The sequence below is a fragment of the Ambystoma mexicanum genome, chromosome 4p, assembly GCF_040938575.1.
Source record: "Ambystoma mexicanum isolate Mex_15411 chromosome 4p, UKY_AmexF1_1, whole genome shotgun sequence".
NCBI classification, from domain to species: domain Eukaryota; kingdom Metazoa; phylum Chordata; class Amphibia; order Caudata; family Ambystomatidae; genus Ambystoma; species Ambystoma mexicanum.
Genome location: NC_090927.1, coordinates 690,758,356 through 690,783,074, shown reverse-complemented (window position 1 = coordinate 690,783,074; position 24,719 = coordinate 690,758,356). Strand labels below are relative to the sequence as shown.

At 44.9% G+C, this 24,719-nt stretch overlaps 1 protein-coding gene across 1 annotated transcript in view; it reads right to left on the bottom strand.

Moving 5' to 3' along the window:
- The window catches only part of LOC138453420 (CD109 antigen-like), a 1,060,964-nt gene that overhangs the window by 351,696 nt on the left and 684,549 nt on the right, over window positions 1-24,719 (bottom strand). The window contains exons 20-21 of the mRNA XM_069606254.1: window positions 21,635-21,748; window positions 3,618-3,833 (exon numbers count right to left, since the gene is read on the bottom strand). Coding sequence (XP_069462355.1) covers window positions 3,618-3,833; window positions 21,635-21,748 — 330 coding nt within the window. The remainder of the gene's footprint in view (window positions 1-3,617; window positions 3,834-21,634; window positions 21,749-24,719) is intronic.

Sequence of the window (24,719 nt, the reverse complement as noted above, 5' to 3'; positions counted from 1 at the left end):
CAACTGTCCAGGAGTTGCAGCAGACGTCTCTTCCAAGTTCTTCTTTGGATTCCTTCGTCCAGTGGTCGACTCTGCCTTCCAAGCCAAAAGCCTTGCCTTTTATACAGGTTTCACCTATTCATTCCAGCCTAGCTGTCAATCACACAGCAGAGTGGCTGTCCTTACCGGACAGCCAGCCGGCCAATCAGCTTTTGGGTGCACTCCTGTAACCAGGGGATTAAGCACAGGGAGTTTCAAGCACCGCCCTCACTTCCTGTTCCTGCCAGACATACTAGAACCAGAGGTGGGCTTCACTCGTGAATCCCGCCAAAGGCAAAACGAACAAAGGGGACAAACCTGGTTTGGCGCGCAGAGTAAATCTCAAGAAGGACCCTTCTGAAAAGAAATGGCGAAAAAAAAAGACCAGGGCCATTTTGACAAAATGGGCACCTATGGGTGCCTTACTGCAGCTGCGAACGCAGCCCGCGGTAAAACACACAATGATAGTAAAAATTAAGCCACTGCCACCAGCTATTCATTGTAGAAAGGGTAACATAAAAATGTTATATGAGAAACTAGACAAAGGGGATACTAAGTAACCCCACCAGCACCCTATGGGTCTAGAAAGTTACAAACATGTAAGAAAAGTCAATTTCACTTCACTGCTCTTGGAAACAGTAGTTTCACCAAGAGAAGGTATTCAACCCCTATCCCTCCAGCCGACAACATTACCAAAGGCAAAACTTGGTGTACTAACCTACAGCATGCTCTAGCCAATAAAATAGTACTCCTCCAAGAGAAGATAGATAACAAGAAATCATCTCTACCTAAACAGGACACCCTTTGCTCCCATTCCTGAGACACTGACTGCACTGACTGACAAACTCGATCAATTTTAATTCTCCAAAGTTTCCATCATCGAGGTGGAGAAAATCATCTCCTCGCTGAAACCATCAAGATGCCAAGGCGATAATTGTCCTGCACAACTAATTACAGATGCAGCCAGAGACCTGGCACCATTTATATCTAAACGTATCAATGCGTCATTCTCAACTAACACTGTCCCAAGTAATTTGAAAGAATCATGGGTTCTACCCTTACTTAAAAAACAAACATTATACCCATCCATTCCAACCAACTATAGGCCAATCACTACAGTGCCATTCCTTCTGAAGATACTCGATAGAGTAGCGTACCTTCAGATACAACAATACCTTGAAACTAATCACCTATTAGGCGCCCGTCAATCAGGCTTCAGGCCACAACATGGCACTGAAACGGCACTAATTGACTTTAAGACACAAATTGAGGAAATTACTAACAAAGGGAAAACTGCCATGCTTCTCCTCCTTGACTTGTCAGCCGCCTTTGACTTGGTAGACCACGAAATCCTCTGTAAACACCTTGCCTTGGCGGCTCTCTTCTCTAAGGACGCAATAGCATGGGTCCAATCATTCCTCAACAATAGAATCATGCAAGTCTTTTTCCTGTCAGACTCAGCACACCCAATCCCCATAACGTGTGGCGTCCCACAAGGTTCATGCGTTTCGCCAACCATGTATAACATCTTCACGAAGCAGTTGTTTGACAAATTAGACAATCTGGGTGTCACCTAAACTAATTATGCAGACGACACCCAGATCCTCATACCCCTTTCGGGCAATTACCTCAGTGTCACGGCTCTCGTGAATAAAATATACCTCCTCATTCAGGCATGGATGGCCACCCATGGCCTCTGCCTGAATGACAAGACTGAACTTTTTATTCTAGGAAATAAGGCCAACCTTAAAAAACTTAACAATGATTATTCCTCGTTCAACATTGATGGCAATACCATCAGGGTTGTAGGGGAAGTAAAAACTCTAGGTTTCTACCTTGACTCTACTCTAACCATGAACAAACAAGTCAACTCCTTAGCCTCCACATCAGCTTACACTTATAAACTAATCAGAGCCTGCAGGCCATACCTATCCTCACCCAATTTAGGAAAATTGAGGAAGAAGAAGTTGCAGTAGTCCAGCCTAGAGAGGACGAGAGCTCTGGAAACATTGAATTTCATGGGAAAGGTGAGGAAAGGGAGAATGCCTCTGAGGAGGTGAATCTGAAAGTGGGCCTTCTTGACAAGGTCCGTGATGTGCGGCGAGAAGAAGACAGAGGAGTCAAAGATGACACCAAGGTATTTTGCTTCACAAGAGGGTGAGGGGAGGGGGCCTATGGAGGGTGGCCAGAGAGTAGGAGGGAAGGAGGGAGCTGGGGACCCAATGAGAAGGATCTCAGTTTTACTGGCATTAAGGCAGAGATCATTAGCAGTGCACCATGCCTGAATAACAGTCAGATGGTCAGGAATGAGAGAGGAAGAAGAGGAGGCAGTGAAGGGAAGCTTGAAGGAGAGCTGCGTGTCATCCACATAATACCGGAAGTGAGGCGAGAAGGTGGAGATTAAATGAGCTAGAGGGGCAAGGTAGATGTTGAAGAGCAACGGCGAGAGGATAGAGCCCTGAGGGACACCACAGGTGGAAAGTGTGATGGAGGAGAGAAAAGGACCCAGTTGAACCTGGGATGGTCGGTCAGAGAGGAAGGAGGTCAACCAGTCCAGCGCCAGATCTGTAATGCCAGGGGTCTGATGAATACTTGAGGACCTCTCATTTTATCTATTAGGTAATTCAGGCTTTGATGGCACAGAATGCTCTGGCACTTAATTATACTAAAGCCGAGTTATTGATTCTAGGGACCTGGCCTCATTTTAGGAAGCCACACAGCAATTATACTTCCTTTCTCATTTCAGACTGCATCATTTCTGTGGCATCTAAGATGAAGACTCTGGGAGTCATTTTGGATGCTGAATTGATGAATCGGCATGTTACCTATCTTTAATCCTCTTGTGCATTTTTCTTAAACTTACAAGGCAGATTTGGCCTTATTTATCGGACCATAATTGTGCCAACTTGGCCTGTGCCATTATTGGATCCAAGATCGACCATTGTAATGGCCTACTTGTTAGTATTTAACAGTCTAACTGGGCGACGCTCCAAGTTATTCACAATGATCCTGTGGAGGCTGTTTTTGGTCTTTTTTTACTGCAATCATGTCACGCTGGCTCAGCACACGCTTCATTGGCAGCCTGCTAAGGCACGTTTCTCTCACATGATACTGGCTTTTACCCATAAGTGCCTGCATAACTCTTGCCCTATATATCTTTCCCGCCGCATTGAGCGGGTGTCTGTTCGTCAGACATTGTGTTCTAATGATGATGAATGTGTTCAGATGACTTGCTTTAAATTGCAGAGGACCAGTACCACTATGTTTGATGAAGCCTCTGCAGCTTTGTGGAATTCTTTGCCGCCCATTTTGCATTTTTCCTCATCTAGACATTTTTAATTGCTTTTTTTTGCAGCACAATAATCAACAAAACTCAACTAATATCTAAAATGAAAGATTAAAAAAATACCAATATCCACTGTCAGTTTATGAACCTAACTTGGTAGGTGATAGCACATCACATGCAGTGATATGTTGGTAGGTTCTTTCATCACCAACTTTGCAAACAGACTACCAGTGAGTAGGTTTAAATTTCCAGATGACAGGGATGATAGTTACTTTTCAGAACACGCTTATGAAGCAAATATTGATGCTCTTACCTTGACTAAGACTTTCTTGGTGATGTCTGTAATCGCCTCTGATGAGTTTGCTTTGATGGTAAAAGTAATTTCTCCCAATTGCTTTGGTCTAATTGGGAAGAGAACCATACTTCCAGACTGGCTTGGTACAGATGCTCTTCGCTGATTTGCTACTGCGTTCACATTTGACACAGCTATAAGATCGAATGAATCCTTGAGCTCCAATGTAGTTGTTACCTTTAAACATGACATAAAACTATTTACAAAACATTTTGCAAAAGTGGTACGGTAAAAATAGAATCACACCACATAAACATACCCAACAAAGTTTAGTATTATGATGAGCTGGATGATGTTTTGAGTGTGCAGAAACCCATGGGAGGTACAAAAATCGCATGAAGACCTTTGACAGTCTCCCAATATTGCATGATTAGCCTCTTACACATGACAGCCTCATTACATATTAATTAGCATCTGGGTCAGCAGATAGAGATGATTACATAATTACCAGCAGCTGATACATTTTGTGATATGAAAAAACTGGGAGGGGTGTCCCAATGGCTTGAGGACCACTAGAGACCTAAATAAATTTTAAAAAACTCATGCTCCTTAGGATATTGATAATATATCTAGCATATTCAATGAAAAATAGTAGTCAAGACTAGTATCCAAATGTCTGAACAAAAAAAGTTACAAAATAATTATTGAAAAAGGGCATACATGTAATGAATGACTGGATACAAACATATAAAGTAATAAAAACGGATAAACCAAGATCGCATATTAATATAAAAGATAAATCACAGAAAAGAAAAAAAGGTTATAAAGGTTATTAAGATTTCACTCTTCAATATTTATAATACACAGAACATTAAAAACATAAATAAACGTTTTTTTAAATGCACGCTATAAATTTGTAATTACATCCAAAAAACATGTATCACATTACATAAAGGAGGATAACAACTCAATATAAAAGCAGACACAACCCCAACAAATGTAATTACAGTGGTCTCTCACTTAGCACCAGCATCTTCATGTTTGTGATTTATTATTTCTTTTTGTGATCTATTTTTGGTTGTTTTATATTAAAGTATCTGGGTTCAGAGTTGGCACAAAAATCACTCAACATCTGTGAGACAGGCCAAGAGCTTTTATTGATAGTTTGTGGGCTGTTGGGTCTTCTCTCTCTCTCTCTCTCTCTCTCTCTCTATCACTCTCGCTCATTTCCCATGGGTTTTCTTCCCTAGCCTAGGTGTCCTTTATCCCAGGTTAGTGCTACTGATCAGTAAACCCCACTGTCTACTTCTTGACTTAGGCTACGAATGGTGTCCCTAAACAATGCCTCTCTAGACTCCCACAGGGATTTCCGATATGTCTCTATTCTAACCAGATGTTATTGTTCTATAGGGAATTAGGGTAGTACCTTGCACTTCTTCAGTTAGAATCAGGCTGGTTCTCGAAGAACCACCCTCACTGCTAACTTTCTACCTTTACTGTCTCCACCCTGCTCAATCTTTCACTATTCGTTTCTGTCCCTCTGATGCTTTACTCCTCCTTGCTCTCGCTTCCACCCTTTGATGTAACTTTTCCTCCCACTCCACTTCCTTACTCCTTCTCTGTAACACTACTCCCCTCCTCTACCCTGCTACTCTCCTTCTAGCACAACTACTCTCCTTGTCCAACTAATCTTCTCTTCCTACTGCCCCTATCCTACTACCTGTTCTAACAGGGCCCTTTTAATATTGGAAAAAGAAGTTGTCCCCGGGGAATTTATATTTTGGTATGACGCTTGAATTGCTTCCTTCAATAAAGAGGCCAAACAACATACTTACAGTGTCCCAATTAAATTGGGTGGCTATTCTCTCAAAATCTATTAAAAAGGCACCTAAATATTCCCTTTCATGGTAAGGCTGAAGTACCCCATGAGGGATCTTGTTCTTATTTGATCAACGTTTTCTTGAAGACGTTGATCCACCTGATCTGATTTACAATCCTTTCGAGGATTGATTCAAGGGTACTCATTTTCACTTCTGAAGGTATTGCGGGAGGAAAGGTCTGAAAAGTGTTTCTTACTTATTCCTCCTCCTCATTCTGTAATTTGGAACTGAAAGCGGTGGGTTTTACATTCTCTACCAGATTTAGATTTCACTCCTGATGATGGTGTTACCCCTAAAAGTATTATAGTTGGGAGTTTATCAATCGGCCCTGCCATAAAAACCTTTCCATAGGTCTGTCTCTCTATCGGGACATTAGCATCCCATGGCTGACACCATATATGGCGGGTCGGAAGAAGGAGTCGGACACATTGAGGACATGTTACCTTTCTTCAATGAAAAATATAAGAAAAAGGCCTATCTTTCACTATTACTAAAGGGATCGCCCTGCCTATCTAAATTAACTATAGGTACTTGTCTGTTGTCAGGAAGTTCAAAGTATATTTTGTCCTCAGTCCCATACGTAAGTCTGTCTGACCCTACCACTATTATGAATAACACACAAATAGGCCAAGAGAATGTCTCTCATTTTCTGGTCATCTTTCCTCTTGCCTTCTTCCCAGTGGCTTTCTCTTTAAGGCTGTATTTTACCTCCTGTGGTGATTGATACACACATTCCCCCATTTAGAATATAGGATTCTTTAAGTTATCTTCCCTGATAATCTCCTGATGTTTCATTTCTGAGCTTGTATTACTCTTCACATATATTTGTGGCCGTTGCATTCTCTTTAATGCCTGCTTTACAACAATGTTTCTTGAAATAGTTTCTCAGAATCTGATCTTTACTTGTATGTCTATTAGATTCTAGTGGGTTCACAACCTCTAGGTTTTGTATGACCTTATCCAAATTCCCTCTCCTGGGTTTTTAATATTGGATTCTCTCTTTTATGATTCTATTCCTTTGACATCTGATTTCACAATACTCGTTACACTTATTTGCAGCGGACTTTATCCTCTCTTCAAGCCTCAGTACCTGGGGGCTTCTCCCTTCCTCCCAAGGTATTTGCTTGCACTTTCTTTCTATTTCCCAAATAGCATTGTTTGTCATGCTCTGTATTGATTTCAGATATCTCCAAATCTTTTCACTTAATATTTGACTTTCATATTTGTGAAATTGAGAGTTTTCGCTGCTCCCAATACATTGCCCCGGCAGCCTCCCACTTCTTCTGTTCTGACGTGGGGGAACCTTGTGGGGCTCACGCACACTAAGGTGTTTGTCTCCTTGGTTTCTCTTCTCTATGCCTGGTTTCGCCAGAATAGCGTTCTTGGCTCTTCTGGCTTTGCACGCCATCTATGGATGCGGGCTGCAGGTAGCTGGCAGTACTCCCTTTTCTGATCGTTTGTTGGGCGTATCAAACTCCACAAAGAAGCTCTGGTCACGCCGCCCCCTTCCACGGGTCTTAGGTCCCCATTCGGGCAACAGTTCTCCCACTGAAGGATTCGTCGGCTCTCTTGCCTCTCACTCTGGTGTTCCTCACCTTTACAAAAGTCACGGGCTCTGTGACTTTCTTTTTCTCCACCTCTCCAAGGCATAACCATATCTGGGGGCTTCCTCTGCGTATGATACTCTCTCTCCTCACAAGAGCTACTCGTCCCAGTTAAATTCAAGTCTCCTTTTAAAGAGGCATCTCCTTTTCCTTGGTATGGAAGTTTTGTTCCCACATTGCCTGAAGCTAAACATATGGATGACAGATTAGTCTTCATAGCAGGTAGTCCCATATATGCAGATATGGTATTGACTATAGGGAATTCCTCATCAGAATGGGATACCTTTTCCCCTAAGGGTTAGTCACTCCCATTGCAGTCCCTCTTGTCCATAACCCTAGAGAGGGTCTTGCAGAGCGGGCTCACCTCTATAGCCTCAAAGGGGGGTGGCTCCCCCCCCTGGGTAGATGGGACGAATACCCTTGATTGGTCATACCTCCCTCAGGGTTGGCTGGATCATTGTCCCTGGCCAACCTAGTCTTGGCTCCCCCTCTTGGGTCTGGTATGTGCAGGGAAAAGTCATCAAGTTAGGGCTAAGCAGCGCCCTCTTGCTATGCACATGAAGGACGCACTTGACTGTTCCCGGTTCCTGCCCCAAAGCCAGGCCCTGTCCAGGCTGGGAACCGGGGGTAAATGCCTCTGGGGATGGGAATAACTCTTTTATTCCTTGTTGGTCCCTTGCAGTTCTTAGTTCAAAAACCGCTTTGATCTCTCCAGTTGTTCAGCAAACTTTCTATGGGGGCCATATGGTCCTGCAGCTTCTCTTTCTCTGTAATGTGGGGCGCCAATGTTTCTGGAGTACTTCACTGTGTCTGCTACTGCTTTTTGTCGATTCCCGGCTTCGGTGGTTATGTGTTTATCTCAGATGGACGGTGTTGCTGAGAAGGATCTTTGCTGGGGCGGTAGTTGTTTTGTTTGGCCTCTTCTTGTTTGGGGAGTGACAAAGAGATGTTATCCTTCTTACTGGACCATTTGGAGGATAACTGTGCTTCCGTCCTGGAGGTTCTGAAAAAGAACAACACCAACCAGACTTAGAAGGAAGAAGAAAGGCTGGAGTCAAGGGCCTTCAAACATACATGCTGGCACAGGGGCCAGGACTGGGGTCTGGATTGTGTCTGGATTGGTTTATGACAAGTCTCCCCTGAGCCCTCTTAACAAGGGCAGTATACTGGTATTGTCACACTGGTTGTTCCTAACATTTGTGGTATTTTTTCAATAATTGTTTCATGAAGATTTTTTAATGAGACATATGGATAGTAGTATTGTGTGACATGGCTTTGTCAAGAAGGGATGGGGGAGTCGAAAAACAAAACATCCTAGAGCCGCTTCTGATCCTACAGGAGAAAGTACCCCAATCTCCAAACCCGGCCCTGGTGTCAGAGTGTTGTGCTGCAGTACATTTGTGTCTCACGCTATACCTCAATTCAAATATGCTTGTCACTCTTTCCTTTTCCCTTGTAGAGCATCCGTAAGAGAATATTCCTTGAGGGACCAGCCGGTGACCCATTACCAACCCGGTCGAGAACCTAGCCCACCCAAGACAACAGCAACCCTCCTGTAAGCCATACCACAGGCAGCCTGTACCAGCTAGGAGAAGATGCAGAGCGGGAGAACTAAGAGGTGGAAAGCTTACATGACCACCACAGAGGCGGCTTTTTGCTGCAGCTCACCAGAAGGTAGGCCAGTGTTTACCACAATGATAGCCTAGACCACCAGGGACAATGGCAAGGAGTTGGGACCCGCCCACCCTAAGGGCTAACTAGCAGGGGCCCAGGAAGGTGGGCCCAATATGCAAACTATGATACTGGCCCTCCCCAGGCCACCATGGCACATCTGCAGCATTTCCGAGCTGAGAAGGGGTTGGGCGTATGCCCCTATTCAAACTTCCCATGCATGTACACATCCCTGGGAAAAGAAATTAGCATTAGACTGGCTAGGGAGAGTCAGCCAATCCTAGGAATGGGAGGAATATATATAGGAGAAAAAGGAAAGAGGAGAAGTGGGTTATCAGGTTGAGATCAGCAGTGGAGTGGAGGTGCACCGAGAGACCAGCAGAAGAAAGGAGTGGTGGAGTGTGGAAGTGTTTATTGAACCAAGGTGAAGTATTAGTTTCATGGGTGCAAGGGTACTTCAGAGTGAGTTAGTGAGTGAGTGTGTTTGTGTGACACGTGGATAGAAGTTAGTGTAAGGGCTGAATGTGAAGTAAATGTTATTTAGTGAAATGAGGATATTTGTGTAGGGTAGGAGAGTAGTGTTAGTAGCAGAAGGAGAGTAGCAGTACTAATAGTGGAAGGAGTAGTGGTAGTGGTGGGAAGAGATAATGCTAGTAGTTGGAGGAGAGTAGTAGTGGGAGGACAACAGTGGTAGGAACAGGATGAGAGTAGTGGAAGTAATGGGAGAGGAGGAGTAGTAGTAGGAGTATAGTAGTAATAGTAGTGAGAGGAGGGAAGTAGCAGTGGGTGAGAGAACAGTATTATCAGAGGAAGAGAGGTATTTGAAGGGGAGGAGGAGTGGTAGAGTAGTAGGAGAAGGAAGGAGTAGGAGAAGGAAGAGAAGAGTTAACATCAAAGGGTGGAGGCAGGAGGAAGGTGGAGTATAACATCGGGGGACAGAAGTTTGATGGGGAGGAGTTGAGTAGAGGAGGAGACAAAGTAGGAAGGCAAGGTAAGAGTGAGCATGACTGGTTTTAGACGGATCCAACACAGTTACAGCAACCACCATTCCTAAATCCCTGTAGAACACTAGGTGGGGCTACAGTAGGGACAGCTGGAAAGTCCCAGAGGCAATTGGTAAGCCTGCATTCATGAAAAACAGCTCAGCATATCACTAGAGGTTATACAGGAGGGGTTAAATGGTCCATTGTAATAACCATGGGTTACAGACATCTGGGCTAACCGCATTCCAGCCCTGGTCTACAATCGCACTGAGCCATGCACTAATATCCAATTGCAAATAAAGCCTGTGAAACTTTCCCAGCGTCTCTGTGAATCATTATTCCATCAGTGACATTTGGTTACTCATTTGTTTCAATATAATAGATACATTATAATTATCCAGAGGAGACATGCTTTTTGTTATGGGCGGTTTGGTTTACAGGTGGTGAAAGGGGCTCAGGAGTATCTTTTATGCATGGTCATTTCCTCTATTTGATCTCCTGAACTGACAAGCAGATAAGTGTTTGATGAGTGGGGCCGTATGGCATTCTCCTAGTGGGTGAAAGGGGTACCCTTGAGTGTCCCACACTCTGTTTTTTTTTAGAAGGTCTGCATTATGCCACATATAAAACTGCATTGAATTAGATCAATACAAGGTTGGTCCATTATGGACAATTTTACAGAAGGCTCTTCAGGTTCACTGGTGCCAATTTTATATTGCAAGCTTTTAGGGGCTGAGGGACAGAATTGTATTTGAATGGGGAATACCCCATAGACATCCAGCTTTGCCCGCCCACTTTCCATCAACCTAGATGTTTCCGCTGTTCACAATTATGCATTGTGAGGTACAGACCACTCATTTTTGTCATGAGGGATACTTATTGAGATTTCTCCTCTAAGTGGTATGCAGAACCAAGGTGTGACAGATCTTCCTCTGAAGTAGCATCCTTCCCTTCTAGAGAGCGGGAAAGCACGGACCTAGCACGAGAGTAGCAGAGCGCTGTACAGAGCGTGGGTAGCCAGCACTTGGACTGCCATCTTCTAACAGTAGCCAGTACCGTGACGTCTGTGTGTCAGTATGTGCGTCCAATGGAGTTAGTCTTTGGTCAGGTGTTGTTAAAAGAGCCATGTTTTGAGAGAAATGTTCCTGCGTCCACTTTATTTTTCACAACTGTACATTTTGCTGAGAAACGATGTAGTGAAGGTTGTGTGAGGTTGCAGAAGTAAGGCTAAGACAAAATGGATGGCATGTATTTGAGCAGAAACCTTTAACATGCCTCTCTCTCCCTAAAACTAAGAGGGGTTCCCCTGTCTCAAAGAAAACAAATGAAATTGTCAGAATGTCCAAAACTACAAAGTCCATCACTGTCGTGTCTCAAAAAAACTACCTTTGCCCCTAACACTACTAACTTAAACCAACTGTGCAAGGATGACCTCTTCCCAAACTAAAGTGTTCTTTGCAGAACCAACCAACAGAAAAGTTCCCAGCCACTCGGTTAATCACAAGTGGTAAAAATAACTGTAGGACTCCAAGGTTAGGATCGTAGTCCTTTCCCCTGGATTGCTTCTTGTAGTGTTCTTCTCCTTTTGGGGTCTATCAAGCCTGTATTTTCTTATACAATTGTCAATAGGCAGTTCACAAGAATATGCTCATGTTTCTCCTGTTTATCCCTCCAACTTGGCACACTTCTTTCACCAAGTGTAGGATTTGTTTTCACTATGTATTCTTCACTTATTTTGGGTGCGAGCCCCAGATTTGCAGTATTCAGAATGGCTTAGTTTATTCCCCTGCCAAGCAACTGTCATCTCATCGACTGTCCCTCTCACAATGTGTACAACTGCTTGGTTCACTCCCCTGGTAAGCAGTTATCCTTTCATGAACTTCTCCTTTGGGTGCAGGTACCAGACTCGCAATATTCAAAACGGCTTGGTGTACTCTCCTGCCAACCATTCATTTTCTCATAGACGGTCCCTCTTTGGGTGTGAGACCCAGACTCATAATATTCACAGCTGCTTGGTTTACTCTCCTGCAAAGCAGTGGTCCTAGTGTGGACTATTTGTCTTTGGGTGCGGGTCCCAGACTCACAATATTCTGATTAGCTTTTGTTTCTGCTTCTCATATGAGTGCAGGTCCCAGACCCTCTTTTTCCAGCTTCCACCTTCACCTCTATGCTTCCGCAGACCTCATGGGCAACCTGCATACCTCTTTGCTTCTTCCTGGCAAGTACCAGCGTCTCTGGAGCAGCTGTTGCATCCCTTGAGGCTCTGGTAGCGTGCAGGGCTTTGTCCTGGTCTACAGCGACTCTGCGGACGTCTGCTTCTCCCCGGCAGTGCGTCCTCTCCCATGGCCGCCTAGCTGGTACTCTAGATGCCTGGAGGTTTCACTCTGCAGGAGCCCGAGCAGTCCTTGTTTGCTGCACCACATTCAGGTTCTCCTCCTCTGTTAGTGGCTTCCCTCCTGCTAGCACTGATCTGCTTTGCCGCTGCATGGTTCACCAGATTCCTCCTTGTGGGATAGCTCTCTCTTTGTATATCGGCTGAGCTGTGTTTAAACTCCTGCATTGGAAAATGGAATCGCTTTGGGCCAATCACATTCTTAAAGAAGCTAGAATGCTACTTTGGCTTCTCAAGACTGATCAGTGGACTCCTGATCATCATCTTCTTCTCAGTACACACAAATGAGTCAGATGTAGCATACTTTGTATTCTCTAATGTTTCAGTTTTATGAAGTAGATTATGTTTTCTTATACTTGACAAAGAGCCATATGCAGCATTTCTTGATGTTTTACTCTATTCAAGTATATTAGGTTGGCTTCCTTGAGAATAGCAGATATTGGCCCTATCAAAAGAAGGGGGAAGAGGAATTAGCATTGGAGAAGAGTTTAGAGGTACTAACTTGAGGGAATACCACGTTCTCTGAAAATGGTCGTCCCCAATCCCATAAGGGGGTTCCTCCCCCATGCGATCCTCCCTCGGTGCACCACCCTCAGAGGGACTATTGTACTGTGGACACACTGCGCTGGCCCCATGGGAAAGGTCTCCCCCTAGGAGAGAAGGGAAGACATCCTCAGATTTGTTACAGTTGGCTTTGAAACAAAAGAGACCACAGAAGCCCAATAACAAGCAAAATCAAAGGCAAAGTCTGGGCTATGTCCATGTGCTGTCTGCTTCCAGGCAGTCGTTGGCCACTCCCCATCTCCACCTTACACCTGTGACCAGAGTCTATATTAAATCTGGCTCGGGGTGAAATCCTGGCAATGTTCATGACTTGTCTGCATCCAGGTAGTCAGGAGCTGTGGCAGCCAGGGTAAGTGTGGCTCTCTGGAAGTGTGTGCTGGATCTTCCAGCCTTTGCAGCACACCCTTCTACACCTCGCCAGTACTTTCCTGTGACAGTGTGTCTGCCAGGTCGTGGACGCTCTACAGCATCTTTGTGCCCATATGGACAGCATTTCCATCCATTATCGCCCGCCCCATCTGCGCTGGCCATACCCCCCTCTCTACCCTCCACCTGTGACCTGGGCCTATATTGCATCCAACTCTGGGTGTGAAACCCTGGGGAAGTCCAGGCTAAGTCCCTGAGCTGTTGTGACTAATCAAGGGAACTTGTCACTTCTCCACACGGGGAGCACCTCCCTGTGAGGCTAGGGGGGTGAGCGCACTCCACAACACCCGCACTAGGGGTCGAAGTGGGACCTCACTGGGAGAGACTCCCCCTTATGTGAAAAAGACTGCTGTTCCTGTGAGGAACTCCCGAAGCCAAACCAAGTGTAGCATATATAGGACTGTCTCTCAGATACAATACTTCCAATTGTCGAGACTTTAAAAAGGAGCAAGGTAAAATGTTACCCATGAGAGAAAAGAACAGCTGGCTCTTTAAGTGAAAAGCCTAGATCCAGTGGGACACATGGATTTAAGGAGGAGTATTAGTTAACTCTGGGGAAGGACGAGAGAGCGAAGAGAGACAATCATGTGGTGAAGCAAGGGAGGTCCCCTGGCAACATCACGCTAGCTGGAGGTGGGGCCAGGGATGAGTGCGGAGCCTGCAAAGTCCAAACTTGCAGCGGGCCAGCAACAGAGAAACTATCCACTTGGAGGCTGAAGGAGGCTGAAGGAGGCGAGATACCGACCCGACTAGAGCCGGAGTAGTGGTGGCGGCGTGACCACGAGATTCCAATGGTGGGCAGGCTGCCTGGGTAACGACACTGAGACCACTAAGGGGAAGCCGCTACAGATGACGTGATCACCTAGTAAGGAATACCGAAGCAGGGAGAGAAGAAGAGCCACGTCAGGCGAAGACACCGTTGAGGGGGGAAATGAATAAGAGAGAACAACCTGAGGTACCCGAACCGTAAGCACCTGAGAATTCCCACCTGAAATAGAAGATAACGGGGAAGCTGGGAGGAATGGGAACCGATGAGGGGATCATTATAGGAACAATGAAACTCGTCCCAGTAGAAACAAGAAAAGTGAGAAAGTAAATCTGACAAACTTGAAGTGTAAAACTGAAACAAAGAGAATCATAACCCACCCTGAAAGGGAAACCAATAGAGTTAGAAGAGAAAAGGATGTGTTGCTAAATGTGAACTACCTAAATGACCAAGAGAGAATAGTAACTAATCCTGAAAGGGAGAGAAAAAGAGCTGGTTCAGCTTAGTGGTAGGGTCAGATAGTATTCATTTTTGTACAGTGGACGCACTCTTTTTGGACATTACAAGTGGACTGATGAGCACCTTAGTAAAATAGGTAGTGAATACTCCATAGCGACAGGGATAGTCAGGTTTTCATACTATAATTTAATAAAGTCATTCTAAAAATGACCTTCAAGAGTCTGCGTCCTTCTTCTGACACATCTCACTGTCTAAAGCTGTACAGAGATCGTAGCAGCCCTCTCTGTATTTCTACATAATGCAGTCCTTTCTCTTCCTCTTCTGTTGCCTTGCTGCCCTGTTCCATCTCCAGCCGGCCACCTCCTTATCCCATCTTGGCTTCAGCCCAGGGAAATGCCTGCCTCCCCTTCCCAGTGGAGGTGTTTGTTGTCACTTAAGATCTAGGCATTTTTATATTTACCCTTGTGGCAATAATTCTTCCTTTCTTTTTTCTTACTCAATCTTCTGCCGCTTTCCATGCCCTACCACAATCCTTTTTCCCATTCCAGATGCGTTCACTAAAACCTCGCCTCTGCTCACAATACTTGCAATCTTATCCATCAATCTCTTACTGCTCTTGCTCCGTCTATCAATGTTGCTCTTTGGAAAGCCTGCTCACTCAACAACAAAGCTCATTCTGTTTTGGATACATTTTCTCGTTTTCACCTTCAGTCACCGAAACCTGGCTTTCACCTTCTAATACAGCTATCCCTGCTGTTTTATCCCCCTCTCATGTTTTTTCACACAAACCCCACGCCCCTCTGTACATGGTGGTGGTGTTGGTATGTTTTTCTCTTTCCCGTCGGTTTCTGTCCCCATTTCTACTAGTGTAAGAGTGTTCTCTTCCTTTGTGTACCATCACTCTTCCTTTTCTCTTCCTTCTCCTCTTACCTTCTTGGTTATCTATCGCCCTTCAGGTCCTGTTTTTTCCTTCTGAGACGATCTTGATATACTTCGTTACTCCCTTTAACCTTCTGACTCTCCACTGTTTCTTCTGGGTGGCTTTAACCTGCAGCTCTCTTCTCTCAACTCTTCTGTGCCCTTACTATTTATCCTAGATGTCTAATGTTTACTACAAATTCCCACTCCTTCTTCTCATATCTCTGGCTCCTTGTGGATACCGGATGACCGTTTATATCCTTCTTCTGCCTTGTTTCCATCTCACAAACCTTCCCAGCCCTGGATGACCATATCATTCATTTCTCCTGCTGCACCTTACGCTAGGCTGAGCAGCGGTGGTTTAAATCTAAGGTTATTTATGATCTGGATCACCTATCTTATCTTCATTCTTTTTATGATTCATTGCTTCTTTCTGTTAAAGAGCAATACTTTTAAACCCTCTTTGCCTCTCTTCTCTCCCACCCAGGCTGTCTACTTTGGAACCCAAATTGCATTCCTTCTCCTTCCCCTCCTGTCCCTGCTTCACGTTTCTCTCTCTGCTTTGCAAACTACTTCTCTTCTAAAATCTCTTCTCTTGGCTCCTCTATTTCTTCTCCTTCTCTGCCTTCCCCATCTTCTCTAGTCTCTTCTATACCACCTCTGTCCTTAATGTCCTCTTTAAGTCCTCTTTCTGGATCTGGTATCTCCTTTTTTCTTTCTAAGGTCCATCTCACTGCTGCTCCTGATGACCCTCTCCCCTCTTCCTTATTCTCCACTGTTATCCCACTCTCCTGCCCTATCTTGTTGCTATGTTTCATTCCTCGCTTTGAAGCACTTCTCCTTTCTTTCCTCTTTTAAACATGCTTTGATCCATTCTTGTCCGGTCCCGCTTACAGCCTCCCTGCACTTACTGTGGATCAGGGAACTTCAGAGACTGGCACTTGTTGTGGCATCTCCGAAAGCACTCTTGACATACAGACTGCATCTCCCAGCGTTCCATGTCATCATGCACTGATGCTGCTGTGGGCGAAAGGCATTGCAGAACCACTGATGCCAATGATACCGACCATAAAGGTAATGCAGGAAGGAGTCCCAGGACTTCTCAACATCTCGTAAAAACCATGAACTTTTGTGGGTAGCTCCTCTACCATTTTGCTTTTTTTCCATGTACCGACCCTTGCCCTTGCTGCCTTCGACCTTGCCTTGCTGTCTCCTTGAACTAGTTTGCCTTCCTCACACTGCTTTTGACTCTGCTTGCCTCCTGGATTGGTTCTTCTGGCGTCCCCGTTTGGATTGGTTTGCTTGCTTTGGAAAGATTTCTGGAACTTTGACCCTGATGCCCTTTTTGGATTGAGTCTTCCTTCTGCCTGGATCTATTGTCGTGGAACAAAAAATCACTCCTTTGGTCCTGGAATTGGATTTCTTTTTGGATTGTGATTTTCTTTTGCATCTTCGATTTCCTCCTCGTTCCACCTGATGTAACGCTCTGGCCTGGTGGCTCGCGCCGCCTGCTCCACTTACCTGCTGGAGTCTGGAGGCTGTATCCCCGGTGGTGCGGGCAGGTGCGCTTTCATCTGCAGTCCGTGCGCAGCACTCGGGAATGGGAGGCACCAGTAGAGGATTCGTTGGGGACGCCACAGTTGCCCGGCATGGTTCTGGGATCAGAGACCCGAGGCGCCAATGTCATGGCATCGCGTTATGCCCTGTGGTCAGCTGATCAGTGACAGTGTCCGGTTTCCATGAAAACCGCTGACGCCAGCACTCATGTTCCGACCTATAAAAAGCAGGCGATAACTCAGCACAGTGCGTCTTAATGCTCCAACTGTCCTGGTCAGCGTTCTGTCCCTTCCGTGGTTTTTCCTGTTGCTCTCTCCTTGTTCTTGGCGTGCCCCTTGCCTGATTCCTAATTCCGCCTTCTGCCTTCCCTGCTCTGCCTTCTGCCTTTCCTGTTCTGCCTGCTGCCTTCTCTTGCCAAAGTCCTGTTCCTGCATTGGGCCCTCTTCCACTCTGGTCCTGTCTTTACTTTTTGTTGTCCTCTTGCCTTACCATCCATTGTCAGAGAGTGGCACCTCTGACATATCCTTGAGACCATCACTCCTTCTAGCTCAGTGACACCCTTGTGGTTCCACTGCTCTACACCACGTTAAATCACTGGGAGGAGAAACCAACTTGAGGTGTGGGGGAATCGGTCCCGAACTTAGCCCAAATCACTCAAATCCACTTGAGACAGAAGGGGGCAGAGTCTCCTCCCTGCACTGACCCCGGATCATCCTGGACGACTCGGGAACCAGTGCCTCCAAGAAGAAGTGAGGAATCCCATCACTGCAAGGATCCAGTAAATCATGTCCTAGTGACCAAGCCCTTGACACCTGGGTGTATGTCCATGAAAACTTTAATTTTTGTGGCTTTTTTTGCCTGCGTCCATTTGGCTAATATCATTGTGTACTGTTACCTGATCTATGGACTTCCTGTGTTTGCCTCTACCATACAGGATAAGGGAATTTGGTAATGGTGGGAGTTTACTGGTCATTGCGCTGTTTCTGTCTCTGTCCTATGTTAACGATCCCATATTTTTCTTCCCATATGGCCTTGGAGCAAAACAGGCTACCTTTATCTCCCCCTGCCTTTCCACTTGAGCCCCTAGTCACTGTGTATATTATCAATACGGAGGCTGCACTCTCAAGAGGAAAGTCTCCGCCTTGTATATGGAGACCAGCAATCACAGATACGTGGCACTAATAAGAAGCGTGTTACTGACAGTCATATCCTCGAAAAACCTATGTTTGACTCTCTCTCCCTTCAAATCTTTGTCCTATTTCTCTTCTTCCTTTTATTTCTAAACTTTTCATTCATTCAAACCGGGATAGTTCATATTTGGAGTACAATATTCTACCATAGAGTGTTCATACTCTTGTGTCCATTATGGTCAAAGTTCCGCTCAATGACACCCTTTTGGAGCAGTGTTTTACAGAACCGTATGCCAAGGGAGAAAAAATAATATGGTTAAGTGAATGATGGATGACTAGGGGAATTATGCGGTTAGAAGATCAATTTTCGACAACAAATGCCTTCTTTATGTCCTGACGAAGGCCTTGTTTTACCAATAGAGAAGACCACCGCATGGATGTGGACTATCTTTTTCAATAGGCCGAAACGCAGTGCGTCGACAGCACATATGTTTATCCATTGTTCCATCTAAATCGAAACTACGGTGACAACCAACGATCACCTTTCAGAGTCAGTGCTGAGTATCTCAAGGAAAAGAGTAATAGGGAATTTCAAAAAGGATATATCCAATTAATATACATGTGGGATATTTAAATTCCCCTAGTCATCCATCATTCACTTGACCATATTAGTTTTTCTTACTTGGCATACGGTTCTGTAAGACACTGCTCCGAACAGGAAGTCCCAATATTGAGCGGAACTTTCACCATAATGGACACAAGAGTATGAACACTCTATGGTAGAATATTGTACTCCAAATATGAACTAATCCGGTTTGAATTAAATGATATGTGATGTATTTTCTTTTTTTATATTTAGGAAGTGTTTTACCTGTGTGAAATAATGTTTGGAAATTTTGTGTACAGGCAACTAAGGAAATGTTGATATAATGATTAAAATGTGTTACAATAACAGGAGCAGGAGGAATTTTGTGGTTAATTTTGCTTTTCTCAATACAAGTACCTTTTATACCACTTACCCCTCGCAAATCAAAAAGTCATAAGGTGCAACCTATTTGCACACAAGGAAATAAGGATACATACATCAGGTGCCCTGATTGATTCCTTCTGACCTTTGCATATTCCCCATAGAGGGAAAAGTTACCCAATAGATCTGAGGTTTCAGCCCAATCTGCTGTGAATAGTTTACACTTTACAAACCCAGACACCCTTAACTCCTCAGGAGAGGACCCAATCAGACTAAGAATCGCACACATAGTAGTCTTGAACTGAGTCAGAGTGGAGGCCGATTGGATTGATGACGGTTCACCCAAGGATTGGTGAAAGGAGTTGTTTGGGGGGTTTAACATTTTGGCGTATTCAGCTAGCTTCCTTCATAGGGCTCTGGCTGCCAGAGAAATGAGTCCCAGCTCATGTCTGACAACTATGTTGGGCACCGAATTAAGGCCTAGAGTTCTCTTCCAGAGTAACACCTGTAGTGTGTTAAGTGATGCCCCCAGATCAAAGGGGACTATGCCAAGACCATATAGGACTACAGGCTCAATGTTCTGAAGGTAGAACCTGATCAGGAGTACCAAGGAGTAGCGACATAGTTGTGAGTGTATTCGCTTCATTTTGGCCAGCAAGGTAGTGAATCCCCCTCTAAAGAGAGTAAACCAAGCCCCCCCCTAGAAAGGTTGTTGGCGAGATTAAATCCCAAATACCTCATTGATGGCACCCTTTCCAAAGGCTGAACACCCACCTACCAAATAAAGGCTTTAGGAATGTGTTTTGGTGGAGAAAAAAAACGACCTTGGATTTTTGCCCATTGGTTTAAAAAGAAAGGTTGACAGCGTAATGATGGAATAAGGTCAATTTCCTGTGGCAGACAATAGGAGTCTTGTCAAAAAGAAGAATGTCATCAGCAAAGGCCAACCAGTTTAAAATTAGTTGGCCCATCTTTACCGGATTTGTAGTTCCTGCCTCCCACAGGGCTGCAATATCCAAGACATAAAGGTTGAAGAGGTTTGGAGCAACCACACAGCCCTGCACAACCCCCACAAAGGTAAGGACCAGGATCTGTACCATTTTGAGTGGCACTTTCCACTGTAGGAGTTTGCTCCAGAGGGTCTCCCGACTTACTGTGTCGAAAGCATTGGACATGTCTATGGAGGCCATATAGACTGGGCCCACCACCCACTTTCTTACAGCTGCAGAGAGATGAGAAATAATGGTGCCATTCAAGGAGGTCCCCATACCAGCTCAAATCCCCATCTGATGTTTAGAGAGAAGGTTAAGATAGATCCTTTATGTGTTGGGAGAGGTCTCTAAGCAAAAGAGAAGCAAAGATGTTGCTGGATGCATCTAAAAGGGCGATTGGTCTGAAGTTCTTCGGCTCAGACATGTCGCCCTGTTTATAGATGGGTATAATAATCGTTTCCACGTATTAGGGATAGTACCCCCCCCCCCCCCAATAAATACTCTTGTAGAGCGTCAACAGAGGGCCCACCCATAGCTCCGGGTCCTGCTTAAAGAGCATTGGCTGGATACCATTGGGGCCCGGGACCGCATATGGCTTTGATCTCCCTATAGCCCACCGTATGTCCCCCTCATCCCAAGGACAAATCCCCCAATCCTTCTGGCCCATATTGAGGGTCAAACACTTATGCTCGCTGCTAGGACAAGCAAATTTGTTCACACCCCTTGTCAGCAACAGAACCATTTGAGGTTTGCCTTACCGTCGACCAAAAATGTGCATGGTTGTTCTCTGCCAGTGTTTTTAATATCGCCTGGTTGGCTACTATATGGGCTTGTCGTCTACACTGGGTGACTGTTGTGTTATAACGGGCTTGGATTTGCTTATTAGCGGCCACATATTGTGATGTCGAAAGAGGGGCCTTCCTTTTAAGATTCTTTGCCCGAACAATGGAGCCATCATATTGGTGAGTATGGTTTTTAGCCAACTTGAATCAGTGGCGGATAAGGGGCTTGGGGGGCACGTTTAAGAGGCAGGTGTTAGAAAGCCTGACGATGAAAGAACATAGAACCATCAACCCACCTCTGGCTGGTAAAGTGAATACTGTAGCTAACTCGATCGGAGCAAACTCCAGATGTAAATGCAGGAGGAGACAAAGAGGCAAATGATCACTGCCTGAGGTTAAGCCCCTACTAAGGGGTTCACAACAGGCTAGCAAAGGGGAAGAGACAACGAAATTATTGATCCAAGAGTTTTTAGTACCCTCGAAAAAGTAAAAAAAGACCCCATTGATTCTTTTGAGGGCAGACAAACACAATATAAATATAAATACAACAACACTGCATTTTCTCATGATTACTCAGATATACATTCTAGTTCTTGGCTGTAAAACTAGAAGAATATGAACTAAGCGTTGTTACGTTGCTTTTCAGAATGTAACAACGTAACGGCATGTTACGTTGTTACACTTGCTTTTCAGAATGAATTGGTTGGCACAATTAATTGCATGTAAAAGTTTGGTATAATGCGAAACGTGTTGAAGGGAAATGCATTCTCAGTACTAGAAATGTTTACCGAGCCCATTCACAAGGCATGTGTTTTTAATTCGTGAGTCCCTTTGTTTGAAAAGTATTTTCTGATTTTTGTTCTTGTTGCTGACATGCTCATTCTAAATCTGCCAAAAGAAGAGAATATTGAGATCAGAACTTTTAGACAAAATCCCACTTGTGGTACCTCAAGTGTTCGGTTCAGGTGATTGAATAGGATAACTTCCAGAATGAACTGTTCTCCTCGTGTGACTGAAGAAGGCAGGTTCAGTGAGATAACACATGTTTGTGTTACTTGCAGCTGAAAAAGAGAATGTCAGTTAATAGAGACAATACGTGAAGGTGTTAATTAGAGTTACATTTCAATCTAGCTTACAGATCCTACACCCTGTCCTATTGTAGAACCAGCTCTTATCAGTGGGCGTCCTCTAAGCCTCTGACCCTTGTCGCCTCCTCCTTTCCCTGTACATCATCACTGATGCCTGTTACCACTCCTTTTACGGAGACTCTCACATCTTTGTCCTCCTCCTCTACTTCATAGTTTTTCCCCAAGTCCTAAAAACAGACTGCACAGATGTCAGTCACCACTCGAAGGTGTACAACTGTCCAATGCTCAACTTCAAAAGCCAAAATGATCTACTTGCCTATCATTGCCATTTCATTTCCCCATGCTCCCTCCTCAGGCTCTTCTCAGCCTGTGCATTGAAACAAAACTCTCAATCTCGATGACCTTCAACAGGCACCAATGCCAGCTGTCACCTATTTCACATTCACAAATTCCACTTGCCACTTCAACAGGCACCAATGCCAGCTGTCACCTATTTCACATTCACAAATTCCACTTGCCACTTACTTGCCCAAAAACCTACGAAAAATCACTAGTGCACACCAGATCGGACTTCTGTGAGAACCTGATCCTGAACATCACTTGTTCCTCCTTTCAGCTTCTAGAAAAAGTGTTTAACTTTGCCACCGTGTCAGATCCTCTCTACTAATCCACTATATCCCAATTACTATGCGTGCTTCCTAATTGTTTGTCACACATATATTTAGAAGTATCTCATCTGCGTCTTCAAATCTGTCCATTAGTTCATGATGTAATCCCTCTCTACGTATCAGAGGCTGTCTTGTGTTATGTTATGTTGATTTATACCGTGCACCATTACCACCCAGGGGCAGTGTCCGGGCGATCTTTGCTATAGACACATGACTGTGGATGAACTCCAGGGCTCCCGCTTCTTGTGACTTAAACTGTGGCTACAAAAGTCCAAATAAGTACGAAACACGCATCTGCCTTAAAACTTATGTTTCACTAATTAATATAGAGCCAGCACCATCTACTTGCTAAAACAGACTCCTGCAAAATTTCGAGGCACCTCTACAGCCAGTAATTGCTTCAATGCACTGTTAGTACCTTTGACTGGTCTGGCTATGGCTTACCACACTGCACCTATGTATCTGCACCTATTTGTTCCTCACTTAACATTCTATGGTACCTCTCCATACAGCAAGCTACTTTTTTGTATGAATGAGTTAGTCAATATTTTTTTAATTATTATTAATGTGATGAGTTCCAAAGAACTTTCCACATAAAAAAGAAACAATAACATATATACACACATATTCAAACAACAATATAAATAAAAATTCTATTACAAATTTACACATAATCATTATCAAAAATTGTCACTTTAATACACTTTAAGTTCCCTATTAAAAATGTCGATTCCTAAAAACAATATTGTGAGCTAATAATTAGACATGTTGAGATAGTACATGGCCACTGTGTTGTTCGTCATTATCAGGACATTCTTTCCCCGTACCGAGGGCAGAAAGGCCTTCAGCGCTAGTCTAATTGCCCTCAGCTCTAACAGGTTGATGTATAGTTTGGACTCCCACGGAGACCAACGACCGCTTATTGTCAGACCGTTGGTATGGGCTCCCCATCCCGTAAGTGAGTTGTCCGTCACTACTGTTTTCTCCGGCCAAGGTTGCCAAAAAGTCTCTCCTCTGAGGATGTTGTCCCTGAAAGCCCACCGTAGAAGGTCCTGGGTCACTCTGACCGGAACCTGCAAAAGAGCTGACATATCCCCCGATAACTAGGACCATTGAGTCTTGAGGGCCCATTGAAGGGTTCTCATTCTCAATCTGGCCTCTGCCACCAGAAAAATGCAGGATGCCTTGAGGCTGAGCAACCTCAGAAAATCGAAGTCCGGCAGATGTTGGGCGTTCTGAAACTTTGTTACCATCTGCAGAATGCGGTGAGCTCTCTCCTCGGGAGGCGAGGCTTTGCCCGAGGAAGTATCCAGGACTGCTCCGATGAATTGGAGTCTTTGGTGTGGAATCATTTGTGACTTCTTGTAATTGAGGGAGAAGCCCAGTCTGTGCAAGAAGTGGCAGGTCATGGTCAGATGTTCCTGGGATCGTTCGGGTGAACTCTCCCTGATTAACCAGTCGTCCAGGTAAGGGTAGATGTGAATTCCCCTCCTCCTGAGGCTCGCTGCCAACACAGCCATCAGCTTGGTGAAAACCCTCGGGCAGAGGTCAGCCCAAATGTCAGAACTCGAAACTGATAGTGAGAACCGCCAACCACGAACCTCAGGTACTTTCTGTGTTTGAGATAGATCGGCACATGAAAGTAAGCATCCTGAAGGTCCAACGAAACCAGCCAGTCCTGAAGTTGAAGAGCCTGAGGCATCTGAGAAAGGGTCACCATCTTGAACTTGTCCTTCTTGAGGAATTTGTTCAAATTTTTTAAGTCCAAGATGGGTCTCAATCCCCAGTCCTTCTTGGGAATGAGAAAATAAGGGGAATACCAACCCTTGTTCCGCTACGCTACAGGTACATGTTCTATTGCACCTTTCCCAAGCAGGACTAAAATCTCCTGCACAAGGAGCTGGTCTGGAATTTTGACAGAATTGGTTCCCGGTGGATGATCGTGAGGTCCTTTGTCGAAATGGAAGGCAGTAACCGCGGGTCACTATCTCTAGCGCCCAGGCATCTGTTACGCTCACCTGGTTCCCACGGGGGCGTCGACCGGAACTGGGCCGCTGTTGTTTCCACCAGCGTGACGTGTAGCGCCGAGATGACTGACTGGACTGGCCCGCTCAGCCTAGTTTGTCTGGCTTGCAAGAATATTCTTCTGCAAAGGAGAAGAGGAATTAACCACCCGTGGAATTGAGTGTCAACCCACCTTCCCCACTCCCGTTGTCTTCCCACAGATCACTCTTGATGTCCCCTCCTTAGTCTCACCTGATGGTTTGGAAGGATGA